This window comes from Bufo bufo, chromosome 8 (genome assembly GCF_905171765.1).
Source record: "Bufo bufo chromosome 8, aBufBuf1.1, whole genome shotgun sequence".
Classification (NCBI taxonomy): domain Eukaryota; kingdom Metazoa; phylum Chordata; class Amphibia; order Anura; family Bufonidae; genus Bufo; species Bufo bufo.
In genome coordinates this window covers 23,861,348-23,877,356 of record NC_053396.1, presented here as the reverse complement: position 1 = coordinate 23,877,356, position 16,009 = coordinate 23,861,348, and the positions used below count along the sequence as shown (strand labels likewise).

The 16,009-nt window shown below is 45.2% G+C and overlaps 1 protein-coding gene across 2 annotated transcripts in view; it reads left to right on the top strand.

Moving 5' to 3' along the window:
• The window catches only part of PNCK (pregnancy up-regulated nonubiquitous CaM kinase), a 56,275-nt gene that overhangs the window by 24,577 nt on the left and 15,689 nt on the right, over positions 1-16,009 (top strand). For both annotated transcript variants that reach the window (XM_040442803.1, XM_040442804.1), the window contains exon 3: positions 5,951-6,082. In XM_040442803.1, the coding sequence (XP_040298737.1) occupies positions 5,951-6,082 (132 nt within the window). The remainder of the gene's footprint in view (positions 1-5,950; positions 6,083-16,009) is intronic.

The following is a 16,009-nucleotide window of genomic DNA, read 5'->3' as shown; positions in this document are numbered from 1 at the left end:
TACCGTATATTTTGCACTAACTAAAGAGAGACTATTATACTTTTACTTCTGGCCTGATTCTTCAAACCATCTTTCCACTGCACCTACCCCCAGGGAGCAACAGCCTGATGGAGGTCACACCACCTCATCAGAGCCACTACTACTCCTGTCCTCTGCACTAGGGGCTCGTTGCACTCTCCTCTCTCTCTCTTTTTCTCCTCTATCCTCTTTCCCCTCTGTCTCTCTCTCTCTCTCATTTTAGAATTGATTTGCTCATCTGTAATGCCAACCATGGATATAGAATCTTTTGTGACTTGTCCATGGATCCCGTTCCCATACTCAGGCTGTTATGTAATATGAAGACTGGCTCTATGGCTGAAGAGACCAAGAGTCATGCCACCCTTCACTTCTACATTGGACGGGGAAAGATACAACTACAATTTTTCCACATAACGGCTGTACGCTCATTGTACAATGTCAGAAACAGCCAGAGGGCCGAGGGACATGTTGCTTGGTTTCTTGCCAAAAATACAGCATTTTAGAATGACTGCTGTGTGAAATGAGAATGTGCAGTGAACTTTCTGCTTCAGTGGAAAGATCCTGTCATCAAGGATTTCCCGATCCAGAAGAACGCTTTGAGAATATAAATGGGTTCAATATTGCTGGTTATAATGAACATTACCTGGTTAATACAAAGGCTTCAAAAGAACAAAAATTTATAGGGGAGTTTCACCAAAATCTTTTTCTAAAAAATGCCATTAGTATGGCAATAAGAAATAGAAAAAGATATGATTGAGGTCCTTCACGTCTTCACGTACCTTCATGTACCTTCTTTGTGTAAAGGACAGTCGGTGAGGACCCCCTGTGCCAACTAACCAGTTTGACTTTGGGCTAAACCTAAGGGATTGTCCTGACAGTTCCTGGTTTTCACCCTTTAACCCCTGTACAGGGATCTAGACTTCGCTGCAGGAAACCAACTAGGCTGCTATCTCCTGGAGTAGTCCTGGTGTAGCCTCAGGGAAAAGTAGTAGTCTGAACACAGCCCACGGTCGGGGTATGCTCAATACAAAGTCTTGGTATCAGTTCCAAGGTCTGGAAAGGCAACAAGGAGTAGAATCTGTAGACAGGGGCAAGCTACGGTACATGGGTAGTCAGACAAGAGATCACACCTTTGCTGGTTACTAAAGACTAGAAAACCGCAAAGCTCAGGCAAGGAGGTGGAATGACAGTCCAGCTAAATAGGGAGACTGATCAGAGCCTTAATCAGAGGAGTTCACTGAGCACTAATCCTAATACACACAGGGAAAGTGGAGCCCGGGACAGCAAGACAGTGGTGGACACGGGCCACCAGCCTAACACACTGCCTGGCAATTCTTCCTAGAATCAAAGCCCTGAATGTATCTTAAGACAGACCGGTTGCTAGGGACAATCTGTCCGACAACCTTGTTGACTGTAGACAAAATTAGATGCTATCATAGATTATTGCTGTGACTCCTAAATCATGGTCAGCAGAATTTTCTTCACCTCAGCCAGCTTGGTATAAGTGCCAGGGTAGTAGGCATAGTAGTTGCTCTATGGTAAAAGTACCCTCAAAAGTAAGGGCCAGTGAATGTTTACTGTGGAGGATGAAGATGGGCAGAAGAAGGGAAGTGTAGAGAAGTCAAGAAGGAAGGACCTCACTTGGCAAAGTTGGTCATGGGTCTATTTAGGTTTGCATGAAACGCCATCATTGTGGAACGCCACTACCACTCACTTCACAAGACACCTGAAAAAATTCTTCCTTCTTTGTAATCCATTGTGGTGGGCAGATATTCCCACCATAACCAATGAACTCAGCATTCTTCATCCTTCATGATCACCACTTGCTGGAGCAAGCCCTTGTGCCCATGGCAGTGTGCCTTTTCAACCCACTGCTAATGACTGAAGTTGTTAGAAGACATTATAAGGATTTTCACATTGATGATTGAAAGTTTTTTTTATTTTATAATTATTCGTTTTTTTTTGCAAAGCTGAAAATAGGTAAAAAAACAATATAAACAAAAAAAATTTAAGTTTTTACTTTTTGGTGGGATTTTTTTTAATGCAATTCTATCTTTTCTTCACAAGGCAAAGAAAAAATATTAGGCTAAATATTCCTGGCTACTGCTTGGATATGTTTCTTATGTTTCGCCTGATGTCTTAATTATCTGTTCAGCCCACGATGTGTCACGGGAGGGGAGGCAGACCAGTCATCCGTGCTCAGCTACTGTACAAGACATTTACGGTATCGTGAGGCCGCTGTGATCACGGAAATCAGCAGGGTCCTGAGAGAAGAACGTTTCAGCTTTCCATCTTACAGCTGATTAATCCAATATCTTCTCCTCCTCCGCTTTTTTTGTGTCTGCCATCGTGTCAGCCTGGCTGGGTGCCGTTGCCACTGCCCTCTTCCTCCCACGCAGTGCCATCGTCCGTGGGAGATGATGCCAGCCTCCCTGTGCTAACGAGGAGGACTGCTAGTTAGTGAGCTGAGGATATGTTGTGCGTGGGCTTGGGAGCATAGTATAGTGAGTGGGTGGATGTCCCTTCAGAAGAGCACAAAGTCACATGCAAGAAGCGAGGAAGCAGTGGGAAACAATTAGTGAGCAATGGCAGTGAATTGGGCACTAATGCCTAGTGGCTGCTTTTTTAAAAAAAAATTGTGTTATGTAATATGAGTTATACGAGTGCAACGCTCCTGAAGATCTGACGTAGACCCTTAAAGAATGCTTAGAAGAGTGGTCGTAGACTTTTTGTTAAAAAATGAAAGATGTTTTTGGGATTAGCTCATCCCACTGGCCAATTACTTAGTGCTCATGCACAGGAACGTATTTTCTTTCCGTGTCCATTTTTTTTTTTGTAGACTGTATGCGGAACCATTCACTTCAATAGGTCTGCAAAAAAAAATGGAAGTTACTCCATGTGCATTCCGTTTCCATATGTCCGTATTTCCGTTCCGCAAAAAAATAGAAGCATGTCCTTTTATTCTCTGCATTATTAAACAGATGTCAGGAGAGGAAACAGGTCCTTTTTAATAACTGTCCTCAGGAGGGCTAATTTGTGGTAAAAAATGTATGAGCTATGAGGCAATGTCAACAATCTGTAAATTCAGCATATGATCCCTGGTGGTCAGTGGCAAATGCTTGGACCAGGGACTTACAACTAAAGGTGGCCCTGTCGGAGAAAGCCCTGTTGTCCCTGGTAGCCCAGAGAAGACTTGTTTTTCTTTTTGTGGCTGGTTTCGGTTTATTTCTCAGGAACTTTGGGATAGTCAGATAGTTTCCACTAATAGTTTACTCTTTCGTACTGTGATGTGTTAAGTGTACGTGCCATGTAGAGACATGCCACTAGTTGTGTCCTGTAACTTCTCATCACAAGGGTGATGGAACATCTGTTCCGGCTGGAATGGCATACTGTTATTATCTGTCTACTGCTCTGATGCTGATGGATAGATGTGGGGGCAGAAGACTCTGTCCCCCAGGAGGTACTATGCTCTAGACTGAGTCATACCTGTATATATGGATGATAATCAGAGCACATAACGTTAAGGCTATGATAATTACCACCAGAGAATCAACCTTAGGACCAGGGCCGATCCTACACGGGGTGCAGTGGGTGCCCCGCACCCCAGCGCTGTCACCCGAAAGGCGCCGAGCGAGCCGCCGGGACTTTTTTTTTTTTTACTTTTTTTTTTTTTACTTTTTTTTTTTTTTAAGCCGAGCAGCCGATTCGCCGAGGAATCTGCGAGCCGAGCGGGATGTCAGTGACGACGTGACGTCAGAGCCCGCGGCGCGCCGCCTCTGCGGCTGGAGATCATATAGCTCCGCTCGGCTCCACCCACCTCTGCCATCTTCAGACAGCGTGGTAGCTAGGAGGCAGAGGAGGGACTGGAGCGAGCGGACAGCGGAGCATTTTAAAGCTGCTGCTGCCTGATTCAGCTGAGCTGATTGAGCCTGCCCAGTGCCTTGAATGCCTTCTGCCTGGTCTGGCTAGACAGACTGAGTGGCGTGCCATCGATCTGATCATCTGCCTGCTGGCTGCTGCAGTGCCTTGCGAAGTGGGTGCTGACTGCACCTGACCTGGCTGGCTTCCCTGGCTGCACCCTGTGTGTAAGTAATACTGTTACTGTGTGCCATTAAATGCAACCATTGTGCCCATCAAACTGCAGCCACTGTGCCCATCAACATGCAGCCACTGTGCCCATCAAAATGCAGCTATTGTGCCCATCAAAACACATACTGTGGCCATAAAAACACAGCCACTGTGCTGTGCCTGTCAAACGCAGCCACTGTGCCCGTCCAAACGCAGCCACTGTGCCCGTCAAACGCAGCCACTGTGCCCGTCAAACGCAGCCACTGTGCCCGTCCAAACGCAGCCACTGTGCCCGTCCAAACGCAGCCACTGTGCCCATCCAAACGCAGCCACTGTGCCCGTCAAAATGCAGCCACTGTGCCCATCAAAATTCAGGTCACAAAGAGGGCCTCTGTTAGAGAGCCCCCCCCTCCAGGATCCATTAGACCCCATTGTAGTTGCCTAATATATCCCACCCCTTGACATGTGTCATTGTAATAATATAATCAATGCTATTCACTTCACCTGTCAGTGGTTTTAATGTTGTGGCTGATCAGTGTAGTATACATTTGCTTTTCCCCTTAGATGTCTAGCAAAAAAACAAAGTTATCAGGATGTCAATACAAGCACCGCCGAAAAAGAAAGGAAGAAGCTTTGAAAAAAATTACTTCTTCTATTACAAGCTTCTTACAGCCACAGTCTTCATTAAGCAGTGGTCAAGATTCCCTTTGCACTGATGCATCAACATCAAGCAAAGAGTTAAGGTCCAGGTCCAGGGCCATAGAAACATTGTAAAGGGGAGGAGTTAGTAAGATAACCACGCCCATGTGGGGGCGCCAGAAATATTTCTGCACCCAGGCACCTGTGACCCTAGGATCGGCCCTGCTTAGGACTCCACTTTTAGATCAAGATTCCTAGATTTTGGATTATAAAGATGTTAAAAGATGTCCTAATTTATAGGACACCTTTAAGATCTCACACTACCAGGGCCATTTAAAAACATTGGAAAGATGTCATGAGTGGCCATAGAGGCCTCCTAGATTGCCAGTTACATATGCCTCTTATCTCATGCTTACTTCATGGACTAGGCTGGACTTCCATTTTTCGGGGACTTCTTCCATTTTTTGTGGCACCTCCCTGTGACACTTAACTTGATGATACACCACAGGGATGGCCCTATTGACAAAGAATTCCTGAAAACAGCTACCAACATGGTCCCACTAGCTATCAACATGCTACCAAGGGGGTTTCCCGCCAAATCCTCCTTTGAGTTTTCCAACAGGGCCACCATATGTGAAATATGTGGGCCCCACATATGGAGTTCCTATTCTCCATTTAGTAACCAATTTACTGAATGGACCTTTTTTGGTGGAAAGTACGAGAGTATGAAACGATCTTCAGACATGATTTTTTAGCTACACCATACATGTCAAGGGTTCATGTCGTGGGTTCTCCAAGTTGAAGATGATGGTGAAATAGACCCGATTTTTGTATTTTATTGTCAATTAAATGGAGTTAGTTAAACTCATTAGCCTGGGACCCTGACTTCAGGACCTCATCTACTGCCATGATGGCCATCTTGACTTCAAGGTCTCCATCTGTACACCTTTGACCAAGCAGGTGATAGACTGCACAGTGGATGCCATAGTGTCTCACCTTCCTACCTAGCATACAAAACATGCCTCATACCTGAAAATGAGGTACTGGAAGCACAAGGTGAAACCCGGGAAAGAACCAAGCAGGGAGGACCAGTAACAAAGAAGGGCCGAAGGTGGGAAGATGGACACATATGGATGTCTATAAAAGATGGGGCATAGGGCTATGGTTTTTGTAGGACTGATGAACAGTAGGCCAGACACACTAATTTTCTGTCTCCTGTTTCTAGGGGAGCATTCTCCGAAGTGGTTCTGGCTCAAGAAAAGGATACTGAGCGATTGGTGGCCTTGAAGTGCATCCCAAAGAAGGCTCTACGTGGGAAAGAAGCCGTGGTGGAAAATGAGATTGCTGTTCTCCAAAAGTAAGGAGTTCACCAAAATATGGGCCACAGAGGGGTTTATGAGCTACGAGATGTGAAAAAATTTTATTTATTTTTTTCTCCAGAAACAGCGCCACTCTTGTTTATAGGTTATGCCTAGTATTGCAGCTTTAGTCTATTCTTTTCATTGGGGTTGAGTTGTAATACCAAACACTGCCTGTGGAAAAGAGTGGCGCTGTTTCAGAAAAAGAAAAATGTTGGGGAACGAGCAGTTTTTCTCTTTTCTCTGTATTGGGGCAGATTTAAAGGGAACCTGTCACCGGGATTTTGTGTATAGAGCTGAGGACATGGGTTGCTAGACGGCCACTAGCACATCCGCAATACCCAGTCCCCATAGCTCTGTGTGCTTTTATTGTTTAAATAAAACTATTTGACACATATGCAAATTAACCTGAGATGAGTCCTGTCCCTGACTCATCTCAGGGACAGGACTTATCTCAGGTTAATTTGCATATGTATCATATTAGTTTTTTTACTTAATAAAAGCACACAGAGCTATGGGGACTGGGTATTGCGGATGTGCTAGCGGCCACCTAGCAACCCATGTCCTCAGCTCTATACACAAAATCCCGGTCACAGGTTCCCTTTAATGTATTAATAGTCTAAGACTTTGACAGTGTAAACTGACACAGGGATTTATGATTCCCTCTGACCTAGAATTCTGGAGGTAAAAAGTAGGCAAATTTTAGCGCATGTCATCTTTGTGCAAAACTTTGAGCCCGTTTAACACTTTCAAAAAGTGGGTGGGAAAGTGGGAGTGGTTAGCGGTGTTAACAAAACTGCAGTAGCATTTCTAGACTGATATGTAAGGTTTAAAGATGCGCCAAATTTTACAAACAAATCTAGATCAAAGTACGCCAATGCAAACTCAAGCAAAAACTTTCTTAAAAAATGACCCAGATTTATGAAAGTGGTTGATGCTAGACGATAAATCTGGAAAATTTGCAACAAGATTTTGGTGGAATTTTGCCGCACAGTTGCATCTTGAGACACTCCCCTTTCCATAGGCCACACCCTTTTACGTCTCACTTTGGATAAAGTGAAAAAAATGTCTAAAACAATAAAAGTGGTACATAATTTTTTGGTGCATTTAACATGACTAAGGTCGGTTTTACAGGGCTGCAGCAATTAATTTAAAGGGTTTTTCCAGTTTGCGTCAACATCCTGTAAAATAATTATTTATGAAGGTCGCTGTCATTTTGTAATGTTCTGGCCTGTGGTCACATCAGGGGCGTAACTAGAAGTGCCTGGGCCCCACAGCAAATTTTTGTATGGGCCCCCCAGCCCCCCCCGCCCAATTTTTGATATACTATTTTTACCCCCACCTGTCCTTTTTATTTTTGATAAAAATCTTTTTTATTTATATGCAAATTACCTTCCTAATGTGCCCAAAGGGCTGTCCCTCCGGCCGTTTGTGCCCAGCTGCGTCCATTATCGCCAAGCCCAGCGCCGTCCCGCTATTAATTATTCACTGCTGTCCTCGTCTTTTTTTTTTTCCTAAGTGTGCCGTAGTCTCGCGCATGCGCCGATGTTACTCACGTGCGGGCCCGCGCGGTGTCCTGGCAGCAGCCTCAAGTAATGTAATCGCGCATGCGCCAGAAAGCGGAGAAAGCTGGCGCATGCGTGATTACACTACTTGAGGCTTCTGCCAGGACACCGCATGGGCCCGGACATGAGTAACATCAGTGCATGCGCGAGACTACGGCGCACTTCGAGAAAAAAAAAGACGAGGACAGCAGTGAGTGAATAATTAACAGCTGGGCGGTGGTGGGCTTGGCGATAATGGGCGTGGCTGGGCACAAACGGCCGGAGGGACAACCTCTTGGGCACGTTAGGAAGGTAATTTGCATATAAATAAAAAAGATTAAACTTCACTGACACGCTGTCGGGCGCCGGGCCCCTTGTCAGCCTGGGCCCCGAAGCAGCCGCTTCCCCTGCTTCCCCGGTAGTTACGCCACTGGGTCACATGACCTTGTCCATGCAGCTTTTTCCTAGTTCCTGTGATGTTAGTCCATGGGAGTTCAGGGATAGGGGAGTGTCTATGTAAATAGCTGGGTGGGAGGAGCTACAAGCGAGCAGTGCGTTGTTAGGGGCGCTGCTGGAGCTGCTGCAGAGGAAGGAGAAGTGCATCATGGGTTTGGTTGGATGCAGCAACAGGAAGTGCTTCATACAGGAGGGATGCAAACCTGAGAAGTTGGCTTACATGGTGAAAACGGGTCAGGAGAGTCCAAATTGAAAAAAAAACACGGGGAAGATATACCTGATGTAAGCTGCAACATAGCAGTCCTGGAAAACCCCTTTAAGACTATACTATATCAAAATCCAGCGCAGGGTCAGATCCGGTGGGGCATGATGCAGGAATTCTAATTTTGAGTTCGCAGATTTCCTGTGTCATGCTCCACCCCCTCCCCTGAAGTCGCACTGTATTCCTTAAAAGACATTCTAAGGGCCCGTGGAATTTTGTCACGGAAACAGCATCAAAATTTCTCCGGTGTCTACATTTGGGGCAGCGTTGCAGGTTCAAAGCCATGACCGTGTCAAGAAGGGGCATGTCCTTTCCTGGCGCTGTGTCCAGACAGACGTTGATTCAAACTGCGGCGGGTGTCGGCTTGCGGTTCAGCTCCATTCAATGACCTAAGCCCCTGGCGGGTCTGCAGCGTCCGAAGTGACCAACCGCGGCAGAAACGTAGCGATATGTCCCTTGATTGTCTACCTAAGGCTTGCGCGGGGCTGGATTTTATATCTGTGCGCGGTGTACGCTGCTTGGCGTCTTCAGCTCATCAGGACGACGTGATGTGAAAGATAATATGGAGTCTGTAAATGGTTCAGAGGGAGTTTTCCAATTTAATGGCTTCCCTTGTTGCGCTGGATTTACTGCTTTGCTTCCGGGGGCCTTTCTTCCGCACGCAGGTGGATGTACCAGGGGAGAGCTGTAATGCAGACGGTGTAAAAGGATTGTAAATCTCCTCACGTTTTCCTGCATGCGTAATTGTCTGAGCTGAGGGATGCGGTGTCACCAGCTGCCTCAGTATGTGAGGTACGTACTACAAACATCCCACACTTCTGTGGCGCTGCGCCGTAGGCTGCTTTTTATGTCCCGGTCTGATACATTTTTTTCTCTCTTTTACATCAGAATTTCAGAATCAGCTCGTTTTGGCTCAGTATATAATCTTCTATTGTGTAGAATCACTCTATACTGGTGGAAGAAATCACTACATGATGCAGAGGAAGAGGTGGGCTTGTACTGATAGTCAGCAGCCTGTCTGAATAAGCAGAGCTGGAGCGTAAAAGGTGCCACATGGAATGGAGCTTAAAGGCTATTTACACTGTCGGGGGGGCAATTATTTTTATGATTGCATTTTACTTATTTTGGGCTAAAAATTATTTTTTCTTTTGGTCTTTATTAAAAATTTTCAGCCATTCTGTCGCAAAAGGTTAACTGTCCGTCTAACTGTGTGAATCTTTCACTTTGTGCTGGTCATCTAATAAACCTTATCTGTAAATTACTAAAACACTTATTTAAGCCACATTCTTATCAGTAAGATAAGGACTGAGCTATAATGAGTGTTTAGGAGGTCAGAGATAATGCTGAGCTGCCTGTTGGAATACAGTAAAAATACAGAGCCTGCTACGAGAGAATCTCAAGGCTGTACAGAGAAAGGGGCTCAACATTTTTAATGAGGACCAATTGAAAAAAATATTATTAGCTCAAAATGAGTACAATGCAATAATAAAGGTGTACACAGTATCACAGAACAGCAGATGCGAACCCACTGTGCCACTGACAAGCAATACTCCAGAGGGGCATGACTTAGCAACTACCCGGATTTCACTAGAGCCTCAGATGAGAGGATAGGCTTGACCGTCGGTAGTTGCCGGGGGCTACTCTGGAGCGTAAACCAGTCAGTGACAGCTGGTCCAGGAATACCAGGAGGAACCTATGAAGGTACCGACAGTACAGACGTAGTAAACCAGGCAGGGTCGTGACCAGGAGAAACAAGACAGGAACCGAAGGGTTGATGCAGAGATGTAGTCAGGACGAGCAAAGGGTCAAGACAGGCGGCACAGGAGCAAGGTCAGACAATCCGGGTCGGCAACAGGAGAGGCGATTCAAGCAGGCTGGGATAGGAGATAAACGAAGTCAGGAACACGGGTGGTAAGCAAGCTCTTTAGCAAGCTCTTACAAGATTACAAGATCTTACAAGTTTAGGACCTTGACACTTAGGCGTCTGGCTAGAGGTCTGAGCTACTAAAGTACCTGCAGGAGAGACAGGATAGGTTAACGAGATCACCTGACACAACTCAGCCCCGCCCAGGGAGTGATGCGTACTGCCACAACCGAAGCCGAGTTCAAGCAGTGTTCAGGTTAAATGGAAGTTGTGGAATCTTCAAAGGTAATACTGACCACACAGGCAGAACCCAAAGCTGCAGCAGAGACAGGGAATCGCAGACCACGATCACAGATGAGCACGGTGCCCGAAACCACGGCGGTAAGCAGGGGGACAGCGTTGCACAGAGGACGCTGTTACACACAGCCTTTAAAGGGGTTATTTTATGAAAGTCATAAACCATTCAGAATGAAACTGATACAACAATCAGCTGTGGGAGGCCACATCTAGGCATCCATTTTGCTTATATGTAGCATTTCATGGTGACCAGTCAAATAAGTACTATTCTCTTCTTGTGCATAGAGCCAATGGGTCTTACAGAGCAGCTGCTATCACACCCATATGTTCTTTAGCCCCTTTAATTTTAGATGACCTCAGACCCGTTAAATAATGAAGCTGTGCTGCAGGTAAACCAGTGGTACTGATTTAAAAGGGTATTTCCATCTTATAAGCAAATGATATGCCATCACTTTATGATCTATAGGGGCCAACCTCCGGGACTCCCACCGATTCTCAGAGTAAAGAGTCTGCAACACTAATTCAGCATTGAAGTTCCTTCACTGTTTTTGCCCCCACAGCAGCGCTCCTGACTATTCAAGTGGTCTTCAATTCACCTGTCCATTCAGTGCTATGGGACTGCCTAGCGGTGAATGGAGCATGGCCATTCTTGTGTAGTGTTGTTGTCACTGACGTTCCCGCGACAGGTGGCAGGAGATCTGGCAACACGTGGTTGGATCTGACAGGTTTTCCTTCTGGATCAATAGGTGTCAGTGTTGTTTCTGGTAATGGCCACACCCCTTGTCTCAGGTGTTGCTAATGTGGTCATTTAACCTTCCTTATTTATTGTGGCTTCTCCCACAATGCTGTGCGGTTTATTGCTTCAGTTTCAGTTGTGGATAGCTGGTGTGTGGATCTCGGCCGAGTTCCTGGTGCTTTTATTGCTCCTTTGAAGTTAAGTCTTTCCTTTCCCTTTTTGTATTTTGTTTGGGTTCTGTGTGTTGCATTTCCCTATTGTTTGAAGGAGACTCATGTTCGTCCTTCCTTTTGGACGAACAGGTAGTCTCGTCCCTGCCATTAGTACCAGGGTCCTATAGGGCTAGGTAGGACTCTAGGTATTCCTGCGTATGAACACACCTACCTCTGCGGTCTGTTCATACTGGTAGTCAGTCAGGATTTTGGTTAGGGTTTTACTAAGAGGTGTCCATCTTCCTTCCCTAGTTTTCAGGGCTGATTCCCTGTTCCCCCCCTTCCCTCTTATGCTTGGTGTGGTGTTTCCCTCCCACACCGAATCGTGACAGTCGTCTACTTGACTTGGAGGGTCACAACGTCCTGAAGACAGGGGAATGTCTCAGAGATGGGACCAGCACCTATCTGACATTGATAGCATTTTCTAGCGACATGAGATGGAAATACCCCTTTAAAACTTTGGGGCTCTGACCTCCACAGCACAGTACTTTATGACAGTACTATATTTTCCTCTATGTTAGTGACGACTGGTTGCTTTTAGGTAACTGAAAATGCAAGGTTGCCAAACATTTGTCAAGATGAAACAGTACTTTCTGGTTGTGCAGCGTTCCTGTCATGGAATATAATATATGGCGGCCTGTGCTGGCATTAACAGTAGAGCAGGGAAGGAAATATTTGACTCTCAGAAGTAATCCTGGGCTTACAATAACATCCTGGAGATGAGGGAGAGAATGTGGGCTCAATAGTCTGGAGTCTCTGAACGTAGAGCAAGTTCTTCCAATGTAATTCTACTGATTATTGGATATTAAGATGTACTAATTGGGGTTAAAGGGGTTTTCAAGGATTCATATATTGATGACCTATCCTCAGGATAGTGTAAAAATGTTGAAGAGCAGCACCCACGGACCTCACCGACCAAACCAGAATGCACCAGCCCAACCACGGCCGCAGATCCTCAGCGGTCCACAGATCAGCAATCAAAACACGGTCACGGCAGCATCTCCGGTTCCATCTTTATTTTTTGTACCAAAAAGAATGTGTACACAACAGCAGCAACGTTTCGGCTACCAAGCTTGAGAAAGGCTACCATGTAGCTGAAACATTGCTGCTGTTGTGTACACGTTCTTTTTGGTACAAATAATAAAAATGGAACCGGAGATGCTGCCGTGACCGTGTTTTGATTGCTATCCTCAGGATAGGTCATTAATATCAGATTGGTGGGGGTCCGACTCCCAGCACCTCCGCCGATCAGCTGTTTGAAGAGGCTGGTGAGCTCCTTGGCCTCTTCCTATTCCAGTTCATCAGTCAAATGGCTTAGGTGCAGCTCAGTCCCGTTGAAGTTATATAGTTAATACAGTTGAAAAAAGACATAAGTCCATCAAGTTCAACCAAGAAGTGAATAGGCCTAAGCTGCAATACCAAGCACAGCCACTATACAATGGACGGCGCTGTGCTTGGTATGTTGTGAGGTGGCTGCAGCCCTTGTCTAAGCACTGTGGCCCTTTTAAACAGCTGATTGGCGGGGGTGCTGGGAGTTAGACCCCCACCAATCTGATATTGATTATATATTCTGAGTTTCCTGTGTGGCACCTTCTATAAGAATCTTCCCATATAGTGTACCTTATGCAGCTCAGCCTCATTCACTTCAGTAAAGCTGAGCATCAATACCAGACGCAACCCATGGACAGCTGTGGCAATGTTTTTGAAAAAAACTTGCCACGTTTTTCTTATCCTGGGCAACCCCTTTACGACCAAGCCTTGTGCAATAGAGGTAAAAAGGTTATCTCCAGCATGAAAGCTGAAGCTGGCCATACATTTCCACCCCAGCAGTCCACAAATGTCCATCCTTTGAATACAAGGATGGGTCTGGTCCACCAGAGCAGCTCTCCACCCTTACTCACGGAGGGCCCCCAAGGAGGAGACAACCTCCTTGCTCAAGTAGGAGACAACCTCCTTAAATTTTGGAGACCGTCGCTTGTACAGGAAGGCTGTTTACAATATGTAATTGTGTCAGTAGACTCTGATCTTTGCGTTCTGCGGTTGAGGCAGGTTGGTTAAACGATGCGGCAGGAGATATTCCTTCCTACAATGTACATTACAGTATGAATTAATTTGTGAAGCAAAGAGATGTCAAGCTCGTCCTCCCAGACGGCAGGGGAGACAGAAGAGAAGAATGTGCATTGTCTTTACTGGCTTATTCCAATATCCATTCTGCCATAGCTGAAATACACAATTGAATAGTCCTCTACAGGGAATTGACTATTCCAGTGGGTCCAGATTAACCCGACAATCTTGAAATAAGACGTTGATCCCAATCAGTATTGCTTCCAACATACAGCAATAACATGGTGTACGGCTACATCACAGCAGGAGGGGGTTATCTCTCCGCTCAGAGAGCACAGTAGATAAGTGGCGGCTTTAAACATCTCATTATATTCTTTATGGATATGAAGCTTAATATTCCTGGTATGACTGCTTTATGTTTCCAGCCCCGTTTATCAGCCTGCTTAATTAGAGTTCAGATTGGAAAGTGTCATGTTATTAAGTCCTAGCCGTGGTAAAGGATCAAGCTTTTGAAGACCTTCTGGAGGTTTATCAAGTACCAACCTCCTCACAACACATAGCATCGGCCTTTTTAACGGGTATCGTCCCTAATGCTTGGTACGTTACCCAGTTTATCTGGTCAGAAATGGTAGGCCATAAGTAAGTCTACCACATTATATTTCAGGTGGATCTGACTACTTGACACAGATTGATGTAGGAACTTGGTAGGTACATTTTGAGTGCATGCTCATTTTGAGTGAATGCACTGAAGGATCAGGACCCCATTAAAAATCAAACAAGGCCCGTCCTTGTGGTGTCAAGTTTTGCCACCCAGGAAGGCTCTGGTATTTGTGCAGTGGCCGAGTTTGGGGTGGTCCTGCTGGGGCCCCCAAACAACGTTGAGGCGTCACCACGTGTTGCTGCTCTCTGGAAGGGATGGGCAATAAGTCCAGAGTCAGGTTTTGCAGTTCTTTACTGGAGGAACTCAAGTGCAAAACAATACAGGCAAGGTACTGAGCTGGCTTTCCAGTCTCTTCCCTGGCAGAAAAAGGTTTTGTGCAGAGCAAAGGTCTGAGCTAGCTGTCCTTCTGGTACCCTGGCCAAAGGTTGGTAGTCCAGTGTCTGTGGCTCAGTCGTCCAGCTGGCTGTCTGGACCACAGGGTTTTTCGACCCAGGGTCTGTGGCTCAGCTTACCTATCTCAAAGTGTTCTTCTGGTCACTCATGCAGTTTGGCAGAGTCTCTTCTACTAAACACTGGTCCCTATCACTGTTCTCTTTATATACAGTTTTCTAGCTGAACTAGAACCTTCTATTGGGAGGGATGGTGTAGAGAAACACAGCTTAAATAGAAACATTGTTACAATTTCTGTCTGTCAAAGACTCAAGCGGTTTTTCCAGACATAAACAAGTCTTTAGACATAAACAACAGAGCAAAACCAGACAGTCAAAAGGTTAGTGTGTCTGTTATTTCCCTCCAAAACTTTGCATAGTTCCTTATAGTAACTTTGGAAGATTTCTAACTTCTCATAATAGATAGGAAGTCCCAACGTATTAACTGGCTGAGCTTAACCCTTTCCACAGTACAGTACAGATATAGTGTAATAATAGTGTAAATGAACAGGATATAGTACAATAAACATATAAATGCAGTTCAACAATATGAAACAGTATGAGTGTAAATAACAGCGTAAATCACACTACAAGTTAAACCTTCAGAGTGAACTACAGTAGGGAGTTGATGGTTTTGCATAGGAGCAAAATAACCACAAATCCCATAGTCCAAAGTACCTTTGCTCCAGGGCACTACTTTTGTTTCCCTACTGTTCCAGTAGTGGTTACTCTTTTTATGTTTTGCTTTCTAACATTAATCTGATTTCCCTTAGTCTTAACAGCAGCACAGTATGAAGTATTTCTTTTGAGCCTCCTGTGTTTTACTCATTTCTGTTAAACTAAGTGACATACCTATCTTGCTGTTTTAGTCTTGGTTGTATTTGCCAAAGTATTTGCTTCCCCTCCCAATCTTCTTAGTCTTCTCAAACAGTATTTTATTAACCCCTTCTCTTCCACAGATGTCTGCATGATCTCATAACAGGTTATAGGTTGGGTTATAGGTTTTTAGAAAAAATAACCTTTGGGCAGTCTATTCTGAATTCTGTAAGTCAAGAGGGCTCTCCCTATGGGGCTACTTCTTGCTAGTTCTCTGTATTGTGCTGATGGTTAGCATGTAAGGGAAGATTTGATTTCTAATGTTAATCTGTTTTCCCTTAGTCCTAACAGCAGCACAAAGTTTCCCTCCCTATCTTTGTCTCACTCTTTTTAGTGTAGATAGCGAGTGGGTGGCTTTTATATGGGATTGCTAATTAGCTGTTTTATTAGATGTATAGCTTATCTGACGAATATGAGCACTTCACACATTTTTAACCAGTTTACGTTGAATGGCTTTGCCACTGAAACAGGGACCTCATATTCATCTGATAGGTAGGGGGTCTCAAACCTGTCAAACATTTATGGC